This window comes from Hyaena hyaena, unplaced genomic scaffold (assembly GCF_003009895.1).
Source record: "Hyaena hyaena isolate Hyena2069 unplaced genomic scaffold, ASM300989v1 scaffold_6, whole genome shotgun sequence".
Taxonomy (NCBI): Eukaryota; Metazoa; Chordata; class Mammalia; order Carnivora; family Hyaenidae; genus Hyaena; species Hyaena hyaena.
The window spans coordinates 4,594,131-4,618,722 of NW_024080638.1; the positions used below are offsets into that span (position 1 = coordinate 4,594,131).

At 42.1% G+C, this 24,592-nt stretch overlaps 1 protein-coding gene across 2 annotated transcripts in view; it reads left to right on the top strand.

The window, feature by feature from the left end:
- The first annotated feature begins 209 nt into the window (after positions 1 to 209).
- The window catches only part of LOC120236916 (A-kinase anchor protein 2), a 131,730-nt gene continuing 107,347 nt past the window's right edge, over positions 210 to 24,592 (top strand). For both annotated transcript variants that reach the window (XM_039239985.1, XM_039239991.1), the window contains exon 1: positions 210 to 261. In XM_039239985.1, coding sequence (XP_039095916.1) covers positions 250 to 261 — 12 coding nt within the window. In that variant the 5' untranslated portion in view covers positions 210 to 249. The remainder of the gene's footprint in view (positions 262 to 24,592) is intronic.

A 24,592-nucleotide genomic window follows, 5' to 3' on the forward strand; every position in this document is an offset into this window, starting at 1 on the left:
TGAAAGTACACTTTCCCAGTAACCGCCCAGCAGGTTAGCTGGGGGATGCGACATCAGTCTCCTTTATAACACACATGGGACAGGAATGTGCGAAATGTCAGTTAAGTGTCTATCCATGCCAGCTGAATGCACTTGAATCAAATGGCATTTGTTTTGTTTTGTTGCGATTTTTCAGGGGTCAGGTGGGAAAGCGTGCTGCTAAAGGGAGATGAGGCAGCCTCGGATGCCACAGAAACATCCAGCGCAGACATGACCATCAAGGTAAGAGATCTTCTCTCTGGTTCAATTCTCAAAGGGCATCTCCAGAGGAAAATGAGCCTATGGCAGACTTCCAGGGACAAAATGAGCACTGCCTCTCAACGCTGCTGGGATTCTCTCTCTATTCCCTGGAGCCTCAGTGAGTTAGCCAGACCTAAGATTTTCTGAAATTTGGCATCTGGATTAGGAAACCGCCTGAAAGCTAGAATCCAACACTTGCATTCCAGTAGTCTGTTGCAGGATCTCCACTGAATATGTACATGTAGGTTGTCTGCAAGTGCTAACCCCATGGGCACAGTGGAGCAGATCTGAATGTTCAGAGCTGAGAGCCTGGGCCCCACTGTACACTGTGAAGAAAGGTCAGATTGATTTTGACTCATGATTTCCAGTGATGTCAGCGGGAAGGCAGCCCATGGCCCACTCCAGCTGGAACACCAATGGCCAAAAGTTTACAAAATGAGTCATCTGGTAATCAACCTAATTATCACTGTTCAAATTAAATACGTGAATTTATAATCATTGCCTAGATTGAGGAATCCATAGCAGAATGCATCAGACTCAACCACTTGCCCTCTATTACTAGATTAGACAAAAAAGAATGGTTCTTCCTTCTTGAAAATCTGTTTATATTTCAGTTAACTGAGGCCAGGGGTAAGAGGGCTTTCTAACATTTTTGCCTGAATGATGAGAATTTAAATATATGCCACATATGAATTTTTCTTTGAAAAATAAATAGTGCCCCCCCCCCCCACCTTTTTAAGTAAGCTCTAAGCCCAACATGGGGCTTGAACTCACAACCCCAAGATCAAAAGTCACCTGCTCCACCAACTGAGCCAGCCAGGTGCCCCAAGTAGTGTCCCTTTTTATACTGAGATATCCCTAGAGATATTCCACTTGTGGATTTATCAGTAGAGATTGTACAAAAGAATATACACGATGAATTTATTCAAGCTCTCCTTTGTAATGTGCAGGCTGTACTTAAATTATCTATGTTAAAAATGTTAGAGAAAGCAAACAAAAATGCCACTAAACTAAGTGAAAGATGGGATAGTTACCTGATTGGTCAAAAAAGTCAACTAATCTAAACAATAACTGTCCAGCACTGAACGTTCATTTGCTTATAATTATGTCATTATGTTTAGCATAATTTGCAAGACAATAATTTAGATTCAATGGTGTATTTGCATTTCACTGGCTGTTATTGGAAGGACATAAGTTTGTATCTATGACCGCATCAGACAGAGAGGCCTGGGCGGACGAGCTTGATGGATTTGAATTTGCTATTTTGGAATCTGTCATAATTTTAAGAATTCATTTCTGGGATGTGTTACTAGTATAGCTGCAGATGTAGTGCAGACATTTAAATGATCAGAAAGGCTAGAGTTTGTGTTATAAAAGCAAATGGCAAGTTCTGATAGAATCAAGTCTTGCCCGAGTCCCATTTTTTTTAGTTAAATTATTTATTTTGAGAGAGATGGAGAGTGTGAGCAGGGGAGGGGCAGAGAAGAAGAGAGAGAATCCCAAGCAGGCCCTGTTCTGTTAGTGCAGAGCCTGATACAGGGCTCAGTCTCACAAACCATGACATCATGACCTGAGCTGAAAACAAGAGTTGGACACTTAACCATTTGAGCTACCTGGGCGCCCCTAGGTCTTATTTCATAAGCAGTCTACTGATCCTTGGAACCAGGGTCTTGAATAAAGTTGTATTTGGGTCTGGCCAGTTTAGATGTCATTCTTGATCTCCCCTCTTCTTTAGTAAATAGCTGGGAATGTTTAATAAGAATGGAGAATTTTTAGTTCTCAAGAACTGAACCCACCTTGAAGAATGGATACCATACACTTTAAACAATTAAGCAAAATAGAAATATATTTAAGTACACCAATAAATTTCTACAAATAGTATTAAGTTCCTCTATTAATGCCAGTCTCTTCTCCCTAAAGAATTTGTGAAACTTCTGGTAGATATAACTTGGGGAAATACTTCTGTTTAGATCTTCTGCTTTGAGTTTCCCAATTATGCAGCAGTCATTAATTTTTTTCCTTGGTTATTACTATGGTTCCCACCCCACACTGCTTTATGTATCCATCCTGTCTTTGTACCTGTCCGAAAGTAGTTTTTTTTCCCCCTGTGTCTGTAAGTGCCTGAGGTTCATTAATTAACTACAGACTCCCCATCATATATTGATACATGTCCAGCTATTACTGTTTCTAATAACTACTTCGTATATCCTTGCAGGATCAGCTCTTCCTGTTTTCTGCCCTGGGAAAACAAACTATTCTGTTAAAAGCTTCAATTGCAATAAAACTTGATTAATTGATACTTGCCAAGGAGAGTATCAGGAGAAATCACTGTAATAGTTTGATTTCCTCCATAATTCTCTTCTTATGATAGACACACCTACCTTAGTGCCTAGAAATTTTCTTTCTGAAAATAGTGCAAAATTGTTTGCAATGTCATAATTGTCTGAATGTGATTTTGTCTACTACATGTAGCCTTTTAGTACTGTCTTCTTTTGAAATGACAAAGTCGTGGTACAAAAAATATACATGACTCAGAAGAGTGAATTCATTCATAAGTAAATTTCTGTCATTCTGAGGAAGGAACATTGAACTAGGAGCATTTATATTAAAAACACCCTCTAAATACACTGATGTGAGGGGCGCCTGGGTGGCTCAGTCAGTTAAGTGTCTGACTTTAGCTCAGGTCATGATCTCACGGTTCGTAGGTTTGAGCCCTGCATCGGGCTCTGTGCTGACAGCTAGCTCAGAGCCTGGAGCCTGTCTTCGGATTCTGTGTCTCCCTCTCTCTCTGCTCATGCTGCCTCTATCTCTCTCTCAAAAATAAATAAAACATTAAAAAAAATTTTTTTAATAAAAAAAATAAATATACTGATGTGAGTAGGAGCATCCTATGGGCCTGCTCAACAATTTTAAATCACTCCGTTTAGTAGGTTGAATTGTGAACCCATTCCTTCCCCCAAAAAAGGGAAGTCCAAGACCTATACCCTGGTACTTGTAAATATGACCTTATTCAGAAAATGAGTCTTTGCAGTATAATTAAGAATCTTTAGATGAGATCATCCTGGATTAACCCAGTGGGTCCTAAGTCCAATGATATGTGTCCTTATAAGAAACAGAAAGAGAGGAAAAACACCTGGAAAAGAAGTCCATGTGAATAGACAGAGGCAGAGATTGGAGTACGTGAGGGCCCAAACCAAAGAGTGTGTGGAGCCACCAGACAAGCTGGAAGGGGCAGGGAAGGATGCTCCCCTAGAACCTTCAGAGAGAGTGCAGCTCTGCCATGACCTTGATCTTAAAGTTCTGGCCTCCAAAATTATGACCGAATAAATTTCTGTTATTTTAAGCCACCAAGTTTGTGGTAACTTATTATGGCAGCCCTAGGAAACAGATTACTCAGACCTACCAAGAACTGTACCTACTTTTCTTCAGTGCCAATGTCATGGATGCCAAAAACCAATATTATACACACCCATTGCGATTTTCTTATTATAACATATTCACCTTTTCTTTTTATTCAAGTGTAAGTTAACGCGACATTACATTAGTTTCAGGGACACAACATAGTGATTTGACAAGTCTAAATGTGATGCTATCCTCACAGGGCTAGCTACCATCATTATAAATTATCCTTGTGACTTATTCATTCTGTAACTGGAAGGCTATATTTCCTAGTCCCCTTCACCCATTTTGCCCATCCTCCACATCCACTCCCCACTGGCAACCATCAACTTGTTTCCTGTATCTGTGAGTCAAAAAGCAGAAATGCTTTTTGTTTGTTTGGTCATTTGTTTTGTTTTTTAGATTCTACATGTAAGTGAAATCATATGACATTTGTCTTTTTCTGTTTGACTTATTTCACTTAGCATAGTACCCTCTAGGGCCATCCATGTTATCACAAATGGCAAGATTCCCATCCTTTTTTTATGGCTGAGTAATATTCTAGTGTGTGTGTGTGTGTGTGTGTGTGTGTGTGTGTGTGTGTGTGATATCCATAGGCACTTATCATTGTTAACTAGAAGAAAAGGGAACTCATATTCCAGGAGAGCTACTGTATTGTATCTTATTTTGTTTTTCACTTGCCTAGACATTGATTTTTTTTTTTAAGGTATGGATCAGTATTTTCTAAAACTTGCATGACTATGAGAATCATCTGCAGTAGTGTAGAAAACAATAGTAAAATTAGTAAAATTAGTAAAAAACAGTAAAAATTAGCATTTTTAAAGAGCTCCCCAGGTGACTTTTGGGGTCAGTTTGGGAAACCATTGTCTCAGCATTCAACCAAAGCAGTGTCGGGGGTGGCCACATGAGCCCTATCAATGCTCCTGGCTCTCCAGTTTCCAAGGAGCCTGAGAAAGGACTTCCCTGTTCAAAACCCTTTAATTCCATTCCTTTTGAACACTGACCATGGCTTAGACATGTCCTCCTGGCATTCCAGATTTCCTTGCTCTAACTGCAATTTCATTTCGAGCCCTATCTTCCCCTGCATCTCCGTACCCATCCTGGCCATCTCCACCCGCACTGTTTGCAGCCAAAGTGATCTTTTCTAAAGACCAACCTGGTAACATCCCTCTGCACAAGCCCTGCTGGCCTTTCCATTGTCCTGAGCATCTGAGCCAAACTCTGCCAGACGCTCTGCTTTTTAGAGCCCCGTGGCTTTCATTGACTGCTCCTTGGGCTTCCTCCTCCTCTCTCTCCCAACCTAGTTAACTTCTCTTTATATTCCCGTCTTTGGACCACGTATTATTTCCTTGAATAGTACTTTCTGATAAGTCTTGTTACATACTTTCACTGAACTCAGTACTCCTCCCTAGACAGTCTCACATAAATAGCCACAGAGGTCAATGTAGACTATCCGGTCTCCCCTGCTGGAATGTCATTTCCATAGTTTATGCATGCCTAGCACCTGGCTGAGTGTCTAGCACATCATGTGCAACTGTCAGTATTTGTTGAATGGACAAATCTATGAATGAACAAATGGAGACCAATCTCTCTCTAGACTGATTAGGCTGGACTGTTGGCCTTCCCCAAACATGTGCCACTTTAGGCAGTGTTTTGTTTGCTTTGCACTTGTGAGAGCCTCTAAATTATAATTCATTTTTTACCATTCCTTTAAAAAATTTTTTTTAATATTTATTTTGAGAGAGAGAAAGAGAGTGTGAGCAGGACAGTGGCAGACAGAGAAGGAGAGAGAGAATGCCAAGCAGACTCTGCACTGTCAGCACAAAGTCCAACTCAGGGCCCAGTTTCATGAACTATGAGATTATGACCTGAGCTGAAACCAAGAGTCAGACGCTTAACCTACTGAGCCACCCATGCACCCCATACCATTCCCTTTTTAAAAACACACAATTTGATTGAGGTATATAATTTACATACCATAGAGTTCACACATTTAAATATGTAATTTAACAACTTTTAAATTTACCAACCATCACCATAATCCAATTTCATAAGATTTCATCACTTCCATACGATCCTTCATGCCCTATGGTGGATAATCTCCTTTCCCATCATGATCCCAAGAAAACCTGTATTTTCTGTCTCTATAGATTTACCTGTTCTGTACGTTTCATATAACCGGAATCATACAACATGTAGTCTTTTGTGTCTTTTTTTTTTTCTTCACTTAGCATGATGTTTTTAAGATTCATCCATGTTGTATCCTAACCAGTATCTCACTTCCTTTAGTGCTGAATGTATTTCATTTAGTGGGTATTCCAGTGTTTTGCTTTGTTTCTTGGTCCTTTCACAAGTTGATCGACTGTTCAGTTGTTTCCACTTTTTGCGCATTATGAGTAATGCTGCTGTGAATATTCATGCACAAGTCTTTGCGTGTACCTATGTTTTCATGTGACAGGGCTATGGATCCAGGAGTGGAATTGCGGGGCCATGTGGTAAATGTATGTTTAGCTTTGTGGAGAACTGTCAGATTGTTTTCCAAAGTGACTGCACCATTTTACACTCCCACTATCAACAGATAAGAGGTCTACTTTTTCCACATCCTAGGCAACACTTGCTATTGTCTGTTTTTATTGTAACCATCATAGTGGGTGTCAAGTGGCTTTGCTTTGCATTTCCCTGATGGATACTGATGCTGAGTACATTTTCCTGTGTTTAGTGGCCATTTGTATGCAGTGAATTTTTTAATGGCTTCACTGCCTTTATTTGCTGAGTGGTGGGCGCTGTTAATAAATTGTCCACCACACACAGCAACTTCTCATTCAAGTGCTCAGTCAATGTTTTCTAAGTGAGGGACCCTATTCCTGACTTGGGACAGGGGCGGGGGCTCAACTTACTTTTCCTCCTTAGTATCACTGCCACCAGCCCTACCACTGTCCTGGGTGGGATGCGGGCTCACTCGTCTCTTTTCTGTCTGGTTATTTTTTTCCTTACATCTCACCTTTAAAAAATGTTTTTAATCACCTTTATTAGTGTATCAGTTTTTTTTTTATTGTGGTAAAAACATACACAACAAATTTTACCCCTTTAACCATTTTTAAGTGTGCAATTCCGTAGCATTTGGCCGTTCATATTCTTCTGTGACCATCACCACCTTCCATCTCCAGAACTTTTTCATTATGTCAGACTAAAACTCTGTCTCCATTAAATACTTACTTCTGATTTCCTCCTACCTCTAACTCTTAGCAACCTCCTCAGTGTTACCTTTCATATATAATAATATCTAGGTGTCTTCTCAATGGGAATTTAAATGCATCCTGTTAATCTTAGAAAGCCCTTAAAATGCCTAAACCCCAACCTCACATTTTAATATCCGGCAGGCAAGGCAAATTAGAAAGGCAATTGCTTTACATATGTTTAAGTGTAGTTTTGCAAATAAAGGACTGGGAAGGTACTTAATGCTAGATTTTAAATGAATGCGCTGGTCCCAGGGCCTCCTTTCTTCTGGGGAGTAAACTGCCCAGTGCCAACAGCCTGGAAGCCTCTTGGTTTTACTCAGCTGGGTGCATTCTTGGGAGCCAGAAGTTGCACCTGCTGGGCTATGCATTGTTTTCTTGAATTTTGCTGATTTGATGACTATTCAAAACTACAACAATCATGTTGAAACTCTATCGATCTATGTTAAAGAAATATCTTCTGTGTAGAAATGATGTGATTTGGCTGCCATTTTAATAAAATATGTACACCAACTAAATCCCAAATGCCATCTGTACCTTGCCCGCTTGTTCTATATAAAGATGTTAAGAACTTAAGTATTTGCAAAAAAATAAGGGCACAGAAAATTCTAGGACACCAGAATTTTTTTTTTCCAGAAAGAAGCCTTGTACTTATTTACATTATTAAAAGATAAACTAAGACATATTAAAATTTTTAAGAGTTTATTTGAGCAAAAATCAGTTTGAATTGAGCAGTGCTGAATCAGAAGTGGTTTTCAAGGCTCCAAAGATGGCAACTCGGGGAGCGATTTTTATAGAAAAAAGGCAGAAGCAAAGAAAGGAAATAATTGATTGCCTATAGCTTAAAGCCTAGTTGGCTCTTGTGATTGGTTGTCCTTAGCATTTTGGTTTTACAACCTTGAGGTACTTACAGGCTTAGATTTCGGTTTGCTTACATAGGCGGCCATAGCAGTAAAGCTATATTAGTCTAATGACTTCTTTGTTTAATTAATTTAACAACATATACAATATTTCTCGCTTAGGCAGGAAACAAGATGGGTACCATTTAGGCAGGTTGGGGGTTCTGGCTGTAAAACTGCTTTGAAAGGGACATGTTTCCTAATCAAGGACATGAGAAAGCAACATTTAAAAAAGGATGTTTCTTCTCTATATGTAAAACTTACCACTAGGAGAGAAATTGTTCTGGAAGGGCAGATGTTCTCCAGTTACAAAAGGGGAAAAGCATTTAGAATCTTCCGGTGATGAATAGAGGCCACAGGTTGCAGCTTTCTTTGGACTTGGCTATTAAAAAGCCATTCTGCTGAGGGTCTTTTGTTGACCAGCTGTGTCCGCCAGTTGCTTTGTATTTGATGATGACGACACTGAGGATTGTTTTGTGTGGAGCTCCTGACAAAAAGACATGTTTGGGACCAGAAGTCATTTCTACATTGTGTACGTACGTGAGGATTTCTCTAACCCTGCTTCCTTGCCAACGGAAGTGTTTTATGTAGATGTTTTTTAATGGTGGAAACCGTTTAGAGTAGTGGGTCTCAGAAGGGAGTGGGAGACTGTACAGCTACCCTTTCACAACACTCCCTCCTTGAGAATCACTGTCTTGAATTTTTTTTTGAAATATGCATTTTGCAGTATCACCAGGTAATAAATGTGGCAAGGCTGCGCTGTAAACTGTAATAGGCTGCATCAGTATTGGTAATTATTATTCCTAAGTGTTACTCTCTACTTGTCAAATAAAATGAAAGCCAAATCAATGACGTCATAGCCATTGACAGCTCTCCATTGTCTACATATAGATAAGGAATATTCCTGGCAAAGGACAGATCTCAGGTACTTCTGTGCCATTTTATTTTTCACCATGTTCCCTTACCAACACCAATAGCTAATATTGACTGGGCATTTGCTACGCACTCAGTTCTGTGCTAGGCCCTTCCATGCACCATCTTCTGGAATCCTCAAAAGGACCCTGAGAGGGAGGGACTTATTAATCCCATTTTACAGATGTGGCCACTGTGGCATAGTAAAGTGAAGTAACTTATCAAAGATGTCAAAGTGAGCATGTGAACGTGGTAGAAAGACACTGTTTAACCTCTCTATTTGAGTATTAATAAATGCAAATTAGTTTTACTATTAGATAAGCAGGGGAGCTCTAAGGATGAGGCAGAAGTACTTTGCCAGATAAAATACTGGACACTCAGTTAAACTGGCTTTTAGGTTAGCAATGAAGAGATTTTTAGCATCAGTATGTCCCAAATATTACATGGGACATACCAAGAGATGGTTTGTTGGTTACCTAAAATTTAAATGTAATTGGGTGTCCGATATTTTAATTTGCTAAGTCTGGCTAAGTCCTAATCAGGATGAGTGTTGCAAAGGAGATGAAGATAATTGCTTAATGCATTTGATTAGTGTGGTTTGGGATTATTTGTGACTCGGGAATTTTTTTTTTTTTTTACCAGGACTTTACTCATTCAGGGATAATAATATGTTACATTAGGCTTTAAATCAAACAGATACACCATTTCAGTTCACAAAATATACTGAGAGCCTATCAACAAACCTCTCCCGACTTCTTTTTTTTATGGAAATAAAGGCTTCTGAACCTGACGCATGTCAAGATCTGTACCTCATTGGTTTCTCTATGAAGTGAAACTACAGGAAATTCTGTCCTCATTTTTGTTGTTGTTGTTGTATCTTGAATGAAAAAAATTGTTTTCCTTAATCTGGGCATGTTATAATTTTTCTAAAGTCCTTTCTAGAATTTTAATTTTAGCTGGGCTATTGGTGTTGGCCTGATTTCATTTTCTGCAGATAGCTTCATCCCAGTGTTTAAAATATTGATGAAATAGTCTTGTGCTTATACCAACTCTAGTACTTGGTAAAATTCCCCTCTCTCTGAGTCCCCTCCTAAAATAGATGACAGTGGCCTGGATATTCCAAGCCCAAGTTCTGATACATTCACAATATTTCCTGAACACACCAGTGCATTTCCTCTTCTGTACATTTCTAGCATTCCAGCAGTGGGAGAGACTAATGATGATAACGCTCTAGAAATAGTCTCTGTTCGTGTAGGTCAGGGCCCATTTGCAGATAAACCTGTCTTCTTATGAGTGGTTCATTGGCAAGTACCAAAGTCTATGACTTCCCAGAGAGCTAAGTTTAGCAAACCAAATGCAAAAGCCATTGGCAGAAGCCATGGGTCTTTGGTGCTCTTGGAAAGCTGCCAATCTGGTTCCCACTTAAACAGTGGTTTGCCTATCTAGTTCATTTACTAATAAATTATGAATGTCTGGGAGGGTTTAGAATGGTCACAGGTTATTCCTGAAAAACAAATGATTCATAAGCCTTGTCCTTCTGAAACAAGTTGAGCATCACAGACGCCTCATGAATCTTGAGTGTAATTCTCAGGAATATCTGTTGGATTCACAGGCAGAAACATCTTGCTTCAATATACAAGTATTTAAGGCTGTGTTAAGTGAGCATCTAGTGCTCCTCTCAATAAATGATCAAATGCCTTCCTCTTCTATCTCTTTCTTCTACTCATCCCCCGGGGGAATGGCCTCCCTCCTTGCTTTTTTCTGTTGGAGTAAAAACTTGTAGTTAGCATGGTGAAAATTATGACATATGTGTAGGTTGTATGTAAAGAGAGAAAACATGCTCAGACTAGGTTTGAGACTGACTGGCTGGGAGGGACTGCAAAACACTAACAGGCTTACACACTGAGAACTAGGTTGTTCTGATGTAACTTGAGCCTATTGTGACTGCTTCCTCCGAAGTGAGCCAGTGGAGATATGACGTTTATTTTAGCTATTTCTGAAAAGGGAAAGATCCGAGCTGCTGCAGTCCCCTCTCCTTTTCTCAAAGGGAACTGGGCTAATGGGTAGGATATTGAATCCACCATCATGCTTTCCATATGCTCTTTGACTCGTAAGTTTTCATCTGTAACATGATGAGTTTCTAGTCTAGTTCCATTTACAAAAATAAATAATGAGAATACTATTTATCATATCGATAGTAATATTCATTAAATAATATTGATTTATTCTAACTTATTGAGAACTTTCCACGTGTCGGGCATTACCCTGGAAGCTTAGGGTGTTATATTATGGGATTCTTACACAACCCTATGAGATAGATACTATGAGTCATTTACAGAAGAAGAAAAGGTACAGAGAGACTAAGTAACTTGTCCAAGGACACAGCCAAGGAGTCTCAGAGCCCCAGTCTAACCAGGCTGCCTTTGTTCCTCATGACTACGTCATAGGGCTTTGCCTGGTAGAACAAAATAACAATGCTTGTATGCAAACATATAAAGTAGGTCTCACAGCCCCTGATCAATAAGGGAGCTTTTATGTAGTTCTGTTTGCATTTGTTCTTGGATACAAAGTTGGGGTTTACCTGGTGGAAAAAGTTTCGATTTGCATCCCCAAGATTTGCTTGTTTTTCAGACTTGCCCTTGGGCCCTCAACCTAACAAGATTCTGATTACATTTTCCTTGTCATTCTACCGCTGTGATTCATGAATATGGTAAAACAGAACTGCATCTTCAGTAAATAAGGAAAGCTGGGCCCATGGTGAATAAATAGAACTTTCAATGAATCTGGAGATATTCAGCATACAGATGGCCTGCGATACTTTTAGGAGACTCCTGTACCCACCATGCCTGAGCTTATGACAGGTTCTTAATTCAGTTTTTCCTCAGGTATCTCCATTTCCATGTGATACAGCATTTGTTAACTTTCAAGTAAAAAAAATCAATTAATGAATGTTGTATTACATGCTTTTTTTCTATATGAAGTGTACCATATATTTAAACAGATTCAGATTTTAAGGGTGATTTTTCAAATTAATGTCACTAAATCCTTTGGGGAACTTTGAAAATAAAAGCTTATTTAAGGTTGAGAAATAGACAAACATTTATCCAGTATGAGCCACTATTTTTATTATTCTGAATGTGTCTTAAATATGTTGGTTCTTGCAAAGAAAATATGAACAAAACCCAAATATGAAAAAAATGTCCAAGTTTATATTAAGTTTATCCCATGAGTGACATAGGAAAACCCCTGTTAAGAGAAATGGCATTGCAAAAGAGACCGAGAATCTTTTCCTTTTTCAACTAAAAAAAAAAAAAAAGGCATCCTGTTTCTAAGAATTTTTCATCCTATTTGACAGTTTATTAAAATGAACCTTTTTCTTCCATGTGGACTTCATCAAACTTTTTTTATCCTGCAATAGTCTTGACCCACCTTCCTGGTTTTTTCTTCTCTCACCCTTCCTTCTTTCCTCCTTCTCTCCTGCCTCTCTCCTCCCTTCTCTCCTTTCCTCTCTCCCTTCTTTCTTTGCTTCTTTCTTCCCTTCCTGATATGTTTCCCACTAGTTTCCCTGCGTCCACTAAGGACAAGGCACTATGTTCCCTTACCTGCGTTATTTCATTTAACTCTTACAACTACACTGGGAGGCAGGTGCCCTCATCGTCCCATTGGTACGACAGATGAAGAAATCGATGCTCTGAGAACGTCACTGACTTTCCCAAGGTCATAAGACCTGTAAGAGTGGGGTTAGGATTCAGTCTCAGGTCTGTAATATGCCAGAGCCCACAGTTTATTGTTTTCCATACAATGAGGGTGAATTTATTTTATAATTGGGAAAATATTTTAATTAAAATTTAACAACAGGAAAATAGTTATGATCCCCTAGGAGAAGGAATGAGTCAAGGACTGATCTAAGACCACTCTGGCCTTTTGGACTGAACAGCAGGAAGTTATGGAGCAACAGGCTGGCACAGGAAAAATTAGAACAAGTAACTAACACTTACGGAGAATCGATAAGGTAGGTTCTGTGGAGTTTGTTAGCATTAACTCATCCAATGCTCACCACAGGCTCAAGATATAGAACTATGTACTTGTCCCTATTTTAAAGAGTGGGAAACTGAGGTACAGGCAGGTAGAGTAACCTGTGGAAGGTCCTGCCTGGAACCCACCTCCTGTCTGTGGCCCACAAGTGCTCTTCCTTTCCGTGGGAAATGTTGAGCCAGTTAATGTCACCAGCAGCCATTCACTTGGAGTTCAGATCCGGAGCAAAGACCAGACAGTATGTTTTTCTCGTGGAGGGAATCTGTAACTTCCAAGACACACATTTTTGTGCAAGTGACATCTCTGAGAAGAGCTGGGTTTGTGATGAAAGAGTTAAAGAGAGAAGAATGGCACGGAAAATAGGAGAGGAAAAGGAAAGGCCGACCAAATTCACCCATGATAAATGTTAGAAATGTAAGGGTCGTGAGGTCCTTTCATATGAAATACCAAATTCTTCTTGGAATTTGCCTTACAGGAAAGGCTAGTTTATTTGATGTTTTAAAAGTGCTTTTTTTTTTTTTTTACCTAAAATCTTAAGAACTATTTTATTCAATGTGTTTTGAAAGGCTATTTTTGTAAGTCAGTCCTTTGTTTTTATTTTTTAACGTTTTAAAAAAAAATTATTTCTGAGAGGGAGAGAGAGACAGCAAGAGCAGGGGAGGGTCAGAGAGAGAGGGAGACACAGAATCCAAAACAGGCTCCAGGCTCTGCTAGGTGTCAGCACAGAGCCCGACGTGGGGCTCGAACCCATGAACCGTGAGATCATGACCTGAGTAGAAGTCGGACGCTTAACCCACTGAGCCACCCAGGCGCCCCATCAGTCCTTTGTTTTTAAAAAGATATTTCCAGGGGGTGCCGCGGTGGCTCAGTGGGTTAAGTGTCCAAGTCCTGATTTTGGCTCAGGTCATGATCTCTTGGTTCGTGGGTTTGAGCCCCATGTGGGACTCTGTGCTGACAGTGCGGAGCCTGCTTGGGATTCTCTCTCTCTCTCTGTCTGTCTCTGCCTTTCTCCCTCTCTGCTCCTCCCCCACCTCTCAAAATAAACTTAAAAAGACATTTCCTAGAAACCACTCAAATGGGGACTAGTTGAAAAGAGCATTTTATTATAATGATTTATGATCAGAGTGTTGGTGGACAGAGTGACAGGTGCTGAAATCTCCAAGTGGTGCGGGGCTGGGTGGGGGTTACTGAGAAAGGAGGACAGTAGTCTGGAAGAAACAGCAACAAGCACACCCATCACCCTGTCCAGAGAGAGAGCATGCATCTGACTGTTCACTGGCACGTCCCCAGCACATGCAGGGGTGCGTCATACATGGCAGGATCTCAATAAATATCTGTGAAATGGATGACAGATTGAATGAGACGGAATTTTAATTTTCGCAAGAGGAACCATTGCACTTTGGTTTAGGAGGCCAACTCGGGTGCACTGTGAAAGGTGGACAATATGGTGGGGGGGGGGGATGGGTGGAGGCCAAAGGCAGAGATGCCGGTCAAGAGGCCAGTGGCAGTCCAGGTGAGAAAGGAGGAAGGACTGGACTGTGCAGAGGCAGTTGGGCCAGTAGGAGAAACCACAGTGGCTGGACCTCGGTGAAGAAGAGGGCAGAGGTGTCCATGGGGACTGGATACCCTAAGTCAGGAAACGTGGGGAAGATGAGTGGCGGGGAGGCACGTTCGGCGTTTGGCTGGGACACGTGGGTTTGGTGAATACTCGGGGGAAGATGTCCGGCCTCAGGGAGGATTCTGGGGTGCACTGACTAGAATGTCTCTATCCAGGGGAAGGTCAAGATAATGGGAATGGAGGGAAGAAGAACGTGGTTGGGGACTCGCAGCGCTGGGGGGAGGCTGAGGAAGAGGCCTTGGTCGGGGAGGAGCTGGACAGGTCAGGACTGGTGAGGAGGGCTTTCGAGGTGAAGAGAGGAGTGTGAAGCAGAATGGCTTCCAGAGCTGGTGGACCCAGGGCACATAAAGTGATCTCAAGGCAGACAAAACAAGAGCGGTAGGGAGCTCCAAGGCTGGCAGAAGAGGGGGCGGGGGGCAGACGGCGGGGACTCTGACTCTGCTCATTTGAGCATGGCAGGATCGCTGCCCTGGGATAAGGTGGCGCTCACTCCTGTGGGAACCGGGCACTTGGGATACAGTGCCCGGAAGGCATCCCCTTCTGAGAGTGGCCACGAAGCACAGCACACATGTGGGTCAGTGTGCAGCCTTCATCCCCAGCCCCCTTCCATCACGTTCAGGCCGGTGGCAGTGTCCTCTGCCTGTCAACTCTCACGGAATATTGAGAATGGGCTGGAGGCTTTAACAGAACCCAAAGCACAACCCCATGGGCGGCACAGCCCATCCTGGGTGCCTGAGCCGCCAACACCCCTGCTTCTGCAGCCTGTCTCTGCCTTACCGCCAAGACCACGAGAGATGGGCCACAGACCTGACCGTGGCCTTAATACCGGGGCTTCCCCTCACCGTCCCATGTAATTCTTGTTGTTTATCGTTCGCTTTCGAAGTAATACAAATACCAAAGGAAGCAAGGTTAGAGCAAAGAACTTCTCACTGGGCTGGGAGTGAGCAGGCCTGCATTTGAGTCCTGACTTTAATCCAGTGTTGCTGGGAGGTTCTACTCAAGTGCTGTCCCCCTTCTAGGATTCATTTGCTTCACTAGAAGCAACTAACACTGAGTTATGACCTTGCCTCTGGCTCTGAGATCACAGCTTTATGTGGATGATCTCATTATGATCACTGCAACCATTATGGTAGAAGTTCTGGTCTGCCCTTTACAGGTGAGGATTCAGAGAGACAGCTTTCTCAAGTTCACAGTGCTAATAAGGAACGATCAGGATCCAGTCCCAGAGCTCTTGCTCCAAAGACTCAATATTTCATGGACACTTGGTTATACTGTAAAACGAGGAACATGGCTTGGGTAACAAGTAGTTTTTTCCCCCTAGCTCTTATTCTCTTGTCTCCGGCATCTCGATATGCCCTCCCCCATCCCAAACAAGTGCAAAAAAGAAAAATCGTAAAATAAAAAACAGGAGCAGCAGCAGCAGCTGTCTGTCTAAACACGCTGTCCTCATCTCTGTGGCCGCCTATCTTATCTCAACCAGTCTATAAATTACTTAGCAGTCCGGCCCCTGGGCTCCTCAGTGCCTGAGCCCTTCATGGGAGTCACAAACTGTTTCCGATACCTGGCAGCTTTACTCATTTCTGTTATCTGTCAGACTTCTTAAGGTATTTGAGTTGGCAGTGCCTGCTCCTAAAATTAACCAGGAAGTAGTCTAAAAAGAGAGGGACCCAGGGAGGGGAGAAGGGGGGAAGGAGAGGAAATAAGGAGGAGAGGAGAATAGGGTGCTTTGGAGAAAGTATTGACCCGAGGAGGTCCAGAGTCTGCACGGATAATGTGGCTCTGTGTGCTTTAGCTGACTTTATCATAAGCTATTGTGGCTTCTCAACAGACACACGAAATGATGCTCAGCATCCCTCCTCATCAGGGAAATACAGATTGAAACCGCACTGAGATACCACCTCACGCCGGTCAGAGTGGCTAAAATGAACAAATCAGGAGACTCTAGATGCTGGCAAGGATGTGGAGAAACGGGCACCCTCCTACACTGTTGGTGGGAATGTAAACTGGTGCAGCCCCTCTGGAAAACAGTGTGGAGGCTCCTCAAAAAACTAACAATAGAACTCTCCTATGACCCAGCAATAGCACTGCTAGGAATTTACCCAAGGGACACAGGAGTGCTGAAGCATAGGGGCACATGGACCCCAATGTTCATAGCAGCACTCTCCACAATAGCCAAATCATGGAAAGAGCCTAAGTGTCCATCAATGGACGAATGGATCAAGAAGATGTGGTTTATCTATACAATGGAATACTGCATGGCAATGAGAAAGAATGAAATCTGGCCATGTGTAGCAATGTGGATGGACCTTGAGGGTGTTATGCTGAGCGAAATAAGTCAGGCAGAAATGGACAGCTACCCTATGTTTGCACATATAGGAGGATTAGGAGGAACTTAACAGAGGACCATGGGGGAGGAAAAGGGGAAAAATAGTGAGGGAGAGGGAGGAAGGCAAACCATGAGAGACTCTTTTTTAAAAAAATATATTTAAAATATATTTGTTAAATGGATTTTTAAAATTTAAAATTTTTAAATTTATTTCTAAGAGAGAGACACAGTGTGAGCAGGGGAGGGTCAGAGAGAGAGAGAGACACAGAATCCAAAAGTCTCCAGGCTCTGAACTGGCTGTCAGCACAGAGCCGGATGTGGGGCTCAAACCCACAAACCATGAGATCATGACCTGAGCCAAAATTGGATGCCTAACCAACTGAGCCACCCAGGCTCCCCAAACCATGAGAGGCTCTTGAATGCTGAGAACAAACTGAGGGCTGATGGGGGTGGGGGAGAGGGGAAGGGGGGGTGATGGGCATGGAGGAGGGCACTTTTTGGGATGAGCACTGGCTGTTATATGGAAACCAATTTGACAATAAACTATTTTAAAACAATAAAGTGATTTTAAATTGGCCATGGTCCCATCCCAACAGAAGCTTTTTTTAAAAAAATATATAGAGAGAGAACTGGTTTTATTTTATTTATTTATTTATTTATTTGCAGCTATGAAATATACTGAATTTTTTTTTTTTTTTACAAATAGTTTATTGTCAAGTTGGTTTCCATATAACACGCGGTGCTCATCCCCACAAGTGCCCTCCTCCATGCCTATCTCCCCCCACCCCCCCCACACCCATGAGTCCTCAGTTTGTTTTCAGCAATCAAGAGTCTCTCATGGTTTGCTTCCCTCCCTCTCCCCCACTATTTCCCCCCTTCTTCTCCCCCATGGTCCTCCATTAAGTTCCTCCCAATCCTCCTATATGTGCAAACATATGATATTTGTCCTTTTCTGCCTGACTTATTTCGCTCAGCATAACACCCTCAAGGTCCATCCATGTTGCTACACATGGCCAGATTTCATTCTTTCTCATTGCCATGTAGTACTCCATTGTTTATCTATACAATGGAGTATCCAACAGAAGCTTTAAACATGCTGTAGAAGCAGCGATTAGCATTCTCTCTACTTAAATGATCTTAACGCTTTATAATCGTAGTGGCTACTCAGGGAAGTAATTAACTTACTCCGTGCATGTGAATTTAAAACGCCTTCGTAATATAGCTCATCATCTTTGGTGAACTCACCTTAACACTAGCTAAGTAAAGTAATGTGAACACAGTGTTGTAGAAGGAAGAAGCCTGCTTTCTCCCTGGATAGTTCTCCATATTAAAACATTTGATGGGTAAGTCAGAGGCAACTGTGGAAACCACCTCTGCGACAATCAGAATTATTTACGATGTCAAGATTTAGTCTTTCTCCATCCCTGATATCACTGAAAATCTTTATGGTTCTTTCCATAAATGAACACATAGCCTCTACTCAAAAGTTCTGAGGGAAACCTGGGAATTACTGGGAAAATATTACAGTCCCATTTCATAAAAACTAAAAAAATAGTTCTCCATCTTACCTAAAACTGAAAAGGGATTAAACACCACCGGAAGGAAGCACAGTTTTGAATTTCAAACACAGATCATTAATGAGAAGCAAATCCACTGAGTTTACTCACCAAGGACTGCCCTGGCCATGGCAGGCACTGATTCCCAGTGCCCTGTGAACATGCTGTGTACAGTCCAAGTATATTGGGCATACTTTATGTTTTCAATGCCATGCTTTAAAAAGTACCTCATTTTAGGCTTTGTCTCCATAGGGAATAAACTCTGGAATGTTCAGTACTTTTTTTTTAAGTAATCTCTACACCCAATGTAGGGCTCAAACTCACAACCTCAAGACCAAGAATGTTTTTGTTTTTGTTTTTGTTTTTTATGGTGTTAAGACATATATTACATACAGAGCAGATGTATGCGATACTGATATACTCAGCCAGCCTGGTGCCCCTAGTAGATTTTTTATATATTTATTTTTTTCATGTTTATTTATTTTTTGGGGAGAGAGGTGGGCAGCCAGGGGCAGTGAGAGAGAGAGAGAGAGAGAGAGAGAGAGAGAGAGAGAATCCCAAGCAGGCTCCACACTGTCAATGCAGAGCCTGATGTGGGGCTTGATCCTACAAACCGTGAGATGATGACCTGAGCCAAAATTAAGAGTCGGACACTCAACCAACTAAGCCTCCCAGGCTCCCGCAGCAGATCTTTAAAATGCTTCAGGTGTTAGAGGAGATAAAATCCTCAGCCAAGAAACAAAGAGCTTGTGCATCATAGGGCTTTGCTGTTGTTAAATACCAAGTAATACACGAGTATGTTCTTGTCGTGAGCACATGAGCTCTGGAGCTAAGGGTGTGGGACCCATAATCATCTCATGTAGCCATGGGTGACTTCTTCCCTCACCGGGGGACTCTGTTCTCTGTGTCCTCGTCCTTCCCCACCCTGCCCTTCCCCTCTGCAAATGGCATTTTTCCTCCACCCTTCCCAACACAAGGCTTCCCCATGTTGCTGCATTTCATTGGAGATTTTAGCTTGGAATACTGTATGACTTTCTCTTTATTATGCTACCATTTAAAGGTATATTACCATGGGCAATCTGGGATGATGCAATGTCACTTTGTCATTGTAGAGAAGGCACAGGCCAGCTACAATGTGGGACAAAATAAAGACAGTTAGATGGGCAAAAGTTGCTTGAGTTTGGGAATGTTTCATTTGGAGTGTTTTTAAAGGTCTTTTGAAAAAAGAGTCTCAAACGGCAGAGGTGAATGTCAGGAGGTCACCGTTTCCTTGTGTTAGAAGGTTCGGCAAAGGAAAGGCCAAGTGTGAGAATGCAGGGAAAGGAAATAAATGTGGAACAGGCAGGAAAGGAACTTATTGGGGCACAGGAAGCCACAGACCCTGGAGAGGAAAGGAAGGAAAGGCAGGCATTGCCAATGAGGCCAAGAAGGGGAGTAAACGCAGTCCTAGAGCCAAACAGTTTCAAGTGACACTCTCCCTATTTCTGTGTCCACGATCGCCCCTTCTGCCTCAGGACTGTGTCCCCGCCAAGTGCTCCCCAAACCAGGCTGGGCAACAGAGTCCTATGGAAAGCTGAAGCAAGTACAGATTCCTGGGGCTCAGGTCTTTTAGGGGGCTACTCTTGATGTGAACTAGCTTAAAAAATACTGATTTGCAGTCTTTCGACCTAACTGTCACTTAGCAACCAAGTCTGACCTTACAGAAGAGTTGGCTTTGAGAAGGGGGCTTTTAATTTGATAAAACACAACTGCAAGTCCAAACAAACGGTCCACTGACTGACCCGCGTCAGTCTTCTGTGTGGTACACTCCAAAAGTTGATGGTTAAAACAGTCTGTGATGGGTCATCCCTTCTCTGAAAAAGCCACGTTATCTGGAGATTCCCTTTTTGCCTTTAAATAAGAATCAGGGATCGGTGGAGACCTGCCTTAAGTGGGAAATCCATAGACATACAAAACATCCAGACAAATAAGGTAAAACCACTATTTGATTTAGAAAGCCAGCAAATGATCCGCGTGAATCCTAGGAGTTAATTGGCTATGCCAAGTCCGGCAGCCAGCAGGGATAAATTTTTCCTTTTATATCTAAAGTAAAATTATTTGAACCCCTACTGACAGAGTAGATGTCCAGTGCCCACCCCACACTATTTTTATGGGCTTTTAACTCAAGTGGTTAACCCAAGTGGGGCGGGGTTAGTTCTTCTACTCACTTGTTCTGATTTCTTAGTCTGACTTCTTCATCTTGCATCATCTTGCCTGATATCCACCTCACACAAGCCTCGTACAAGCCCTTTGCCTTTGGCTCTCCAAACAAATGCTGTTTTAAGAGGTGTACAGGTTGCCAGAAGTACTTACATCACAACAGAGCCCTGCAAACAACTTTCAAAGTGTATATTAAACATTCTCTTTCTTTTGGCCTTTTCAGTGATCTGGTATTTCTCATTCACTGGCTTCTCCTCACCCCATCCCCAATCTTTCATCTGACTCCATAGATTTTATAAGCTTCTGAATTCCCAAAGTGAATTGCACTTGAACAGTGTATAAACATTTTTTTTAATCTCCAAAGATACCACCAAATTGTCTTCTGAATTTACCAATGTATTAATATCAATGTATATTCCCATCAGCAGAGTACAATCACTTAATTTTCATCATTCTCTCACCAACAATAAATAAAATTTGTATTTTATGTATTTGCCAATGGCATAGGCAAAATATATTGTCCCAATATTTTCACTTGCATTTCTTTAATTATGAAGAATCTGAGCGTTATTTATCTATAAACGACTGCTTTTTTTCCTATTAGGTGTATGATGATTTTCTTCAATTTTTGTATTGATTTGTAAGAACTCTTTACATACTAGAGATAGTAATTCATCGCTATGTATGTTGCAAATATTTCCCCCAGTTTGTTTCTTCTCATACATTCAGTGGTGCATCTGGTTGGTCCCTTGATGCCCTTGGGACTGGGGTTGTTCCTAACTTTCCAGTGACCTCACCTGTTGCTTGTGGGGAAAGGCCCACAGCTATAGGGCTATTGGCTTCATGGAGGCCAGTCTTTTTGGCATTAGTCTTGTTTCCTTAACCCTCCTCCTCTTCCTCTCCTCACCCCTTCCTTCTCTTCCTCATCCTTCTTCCTAGCAAATCTTTATTTTCAGTGGGACACATTTAACATATGAAGATTACACCCAACTGATGTGTTTTGATGTTTCTCCTTGCTAAAAGGAGGAAGTGGCAAATCCTCTTTTATGATGGGCCTTTTTTGACCCCTCCTTTCGGTTTGCAAATCATCTCTCTGAGCACTCACTGAGTCTTTTTTTTCAGTTTCAACTAATCTCTAAATTTAGGGACACGTGGCTACTGAAAGACTGTTACTTGCTGGATTTTGTTCATTTTGCTTAGTTTGGGAAGAGAGAAAGAAGAGCTTCGTCAATCTGTATCAAGGATGAACTCTTTCCCAAAAAAACCTTTATTTTAGGTGTTTCTTTAGTAAGTACGTTGTATTTCTTGGGTCCCCTGGAGGCCACTGTCGCTCAGGGGCACAGTTTATGTCACTCCAGCAGCATAGCAGATGCAAAATCAGCAGAAATGTACATTAGGCCATAGTGAAAGGAGTCCTGAGTTCTTTTCCTCCTAAGCAAAATTTCTATAGGTTTTGTGTCCTAGATGGTGTAGGGCCTTTGGGAGTATTAATCATTTGTACGTCTAAGCTGTTTTTTTCCCCCCACAAAATTAGTAGCCCTTTCTTTGCGTCAAGTGGGCTTCTTCTATAGTGCATCTAGGAGACTAAATGTGCTTCTTTCATGAAATATTCTCAGCTCTAATAACCATTATCATGTTAAGAGGCAAATGATGTGAGGTACCCATAAGAATGTGCTGGATGATAAAGCCAGCTATTCCCATCTCCAGGGTTTCTCATACTCTCACGCTCTTAAGATCACATGGAAGCAGTTAAAACACTTTTCCTAGTCCTGCACCCAGAGATTCTGGATTTGCAGGTAAAGGTGGGGCTGAGAAATCTGCATTTTTAGTGACGAAGAGGTGGCTCTGATGTCTGTGGTTCTTGGTGTTGGCTTTGAGTCCAGGGCCAGGTGCCTCAACCTCAGTACTATTGACATTTGGAACGTAATGATGCTTTGTTCCTGGGGTGCTGGTTAGCAACCTCTCGGACCTTGTCCATTTCATGTCAGTAGCACCCTCCCCCCATTAGAACAATCAAGAATGCCTCCAGACATTGGCAGCATGGCCCCTGGGAGGTCAAATCACCCTCATCTGAGAACCACTCACTGAGGGGGAAATAAATGAGAAAATGCTAATTAAACACAGTTTTTACTTTCATACATAGATGTTCATACCCTCACACTGATTTCATTGAACAAATTAAACAAATATTTCTGAGCACCTGGTATGTACCAAACATTTATATTAAAAATGTTTAATATAATCATGGTTACTTCTCTAACATAAGATGGAAGAAAAGGAAATGTTCTTGTGAGTTAATATCGACTGAATATGCATTTTTTCTAAATTAATATTCGCAACAGTCTTCTGTAGGATATACCAGAGCTTTAAAATCAATATTAAAAATTAATATTAATTAACCAATATGAAAAGTAATCTTAAATTAAAATGAATATTAACATTGGCGTGGCTTTAGGGAAGGTGTAATTCAGCTGGTGTGAATTGCTTTAGTCTCTAGGAATGAAACAAATTTGATTTATAAACTTTACATTTATTCTAATGTAGAAATATAGGAAGAAAGAGTCATGATGCACCTGCCACAGTACTGTTTCTAAAAACCTCACGTCTGCAGTAATTTTACAATCTTTCCTTGAAGAGTCTGTGGTCCACGTAAATAAATAACTGTGCCCAAACACGCTCATTTCAGTGTTTTTCACATGTTAGTAAAATGTTAAAAATAGATCATGATGTAGGGCACCCAGATTTTTAACTCCTTAAGTCAGTGAGAGGAGGAGCTACAGGGAAGGAAAGAAGGTAGTAAGGGAACAGGGAGGGAGGGACAGAGGAGGAAAGAAGAAGGAAGGAGGGAGAAAAGAAGGAAGAAAGCGAAAGAACAGGCATCGACTGAGGCTGAAGCTCTGTAATCTCTGACCACAGGTCAGTAAATTCTATTGAAATTCAAGAGTAGAGACCCACGGGGAGGCTGGTGAAACAATTCCAAAAGGGCAAGAAAAGGAAACCTATTGACATTCAGGAACCCTGCGGAGATCACCTGACTTCTCCATTGTAGACTTCATCCCCTTCCTCCGGGGGAAAGGTGTGAATAAAGCTCGGGACAGGAAAGGAGCCTTTTCTGCAGAGGGTGCTGTTGTTAACGTGTCCATAGTGTGGACAGGCTTTCTGGGCAGTTCCCGATGATATCATTTCTTTGTACTGGAGATCAAGGACCTTTGTGGATTAGGAAAGAACCAGACCCCTGTAGCTGTCTTTCCCGCTGTGTTTGGTGGGCGGAATTGAGTCCCAGAAGAGGACCCCAGGACCTTGGCCAGGGGTTCAGAAAGAGGCAGGCCCACCTAGAATGGAAACTCAAAAGGAGAGTAAGGGGCTCTGACTTACAAAGCTGGAGAGAGAATAAATAGGAAAACGAAACCCCCCACCATTCTTAGTAGAAAGTTGAATTCAAGAAACCTGGCTTTATATTATTTTCCTCTGCAGAGAGCATGCCAAGCACGATAACTGCTTGCTTTTTTTTTTTTTTTTAATGCTGTTTTCTGTGTAGGGTCTTTCTGTGTGTGTCCTCTCAAGATTTCTAGACAGTCCCTAAAGGGTCATTAACGTTATTTAAATATTCATGGCGGGGGAGGGGATCGCAGACTGAAATTTCAGACCGCTCCGGAGTGAGGGATGGTTGGCCACCAGCCTAGCGCAGCCCCACCTTGTGTGTCAGCTGCCTCCTTCCCCACCGCTGGCTTTGTTAACTAACACGCGCTTTGACACCAGGCCACCGGCTGCCACAACAGGGAGGGCAGCCTGATGGCTCTGGAGAGCCGGTGAGCCGGAAGCATCCTTGTCCACCCCTTGGCCTCTAGGCCGCAACGGGGAGCGTCCCAAGACACAAAGACGGACTTCCTAGCCGCGGCCGGCCGTTGTACTTACCCCGGGACGGTCGTGCTATGTCGAAATGAAGGATTGCTCCCACCTCGGGCATGAGCTCAGCAGCCCCCGGCGTTGCGAGCGCGCACAAACACCCGCACGCTTCCACCCTGCCCATACACACGTAGGTGTACCCCTACACACAGCCGCGTGTGCACACGCCGACACGCCCACCGGTGCACTGACAACAGGTCCACATCTCCAGAGAGCCCTCTCCCGTC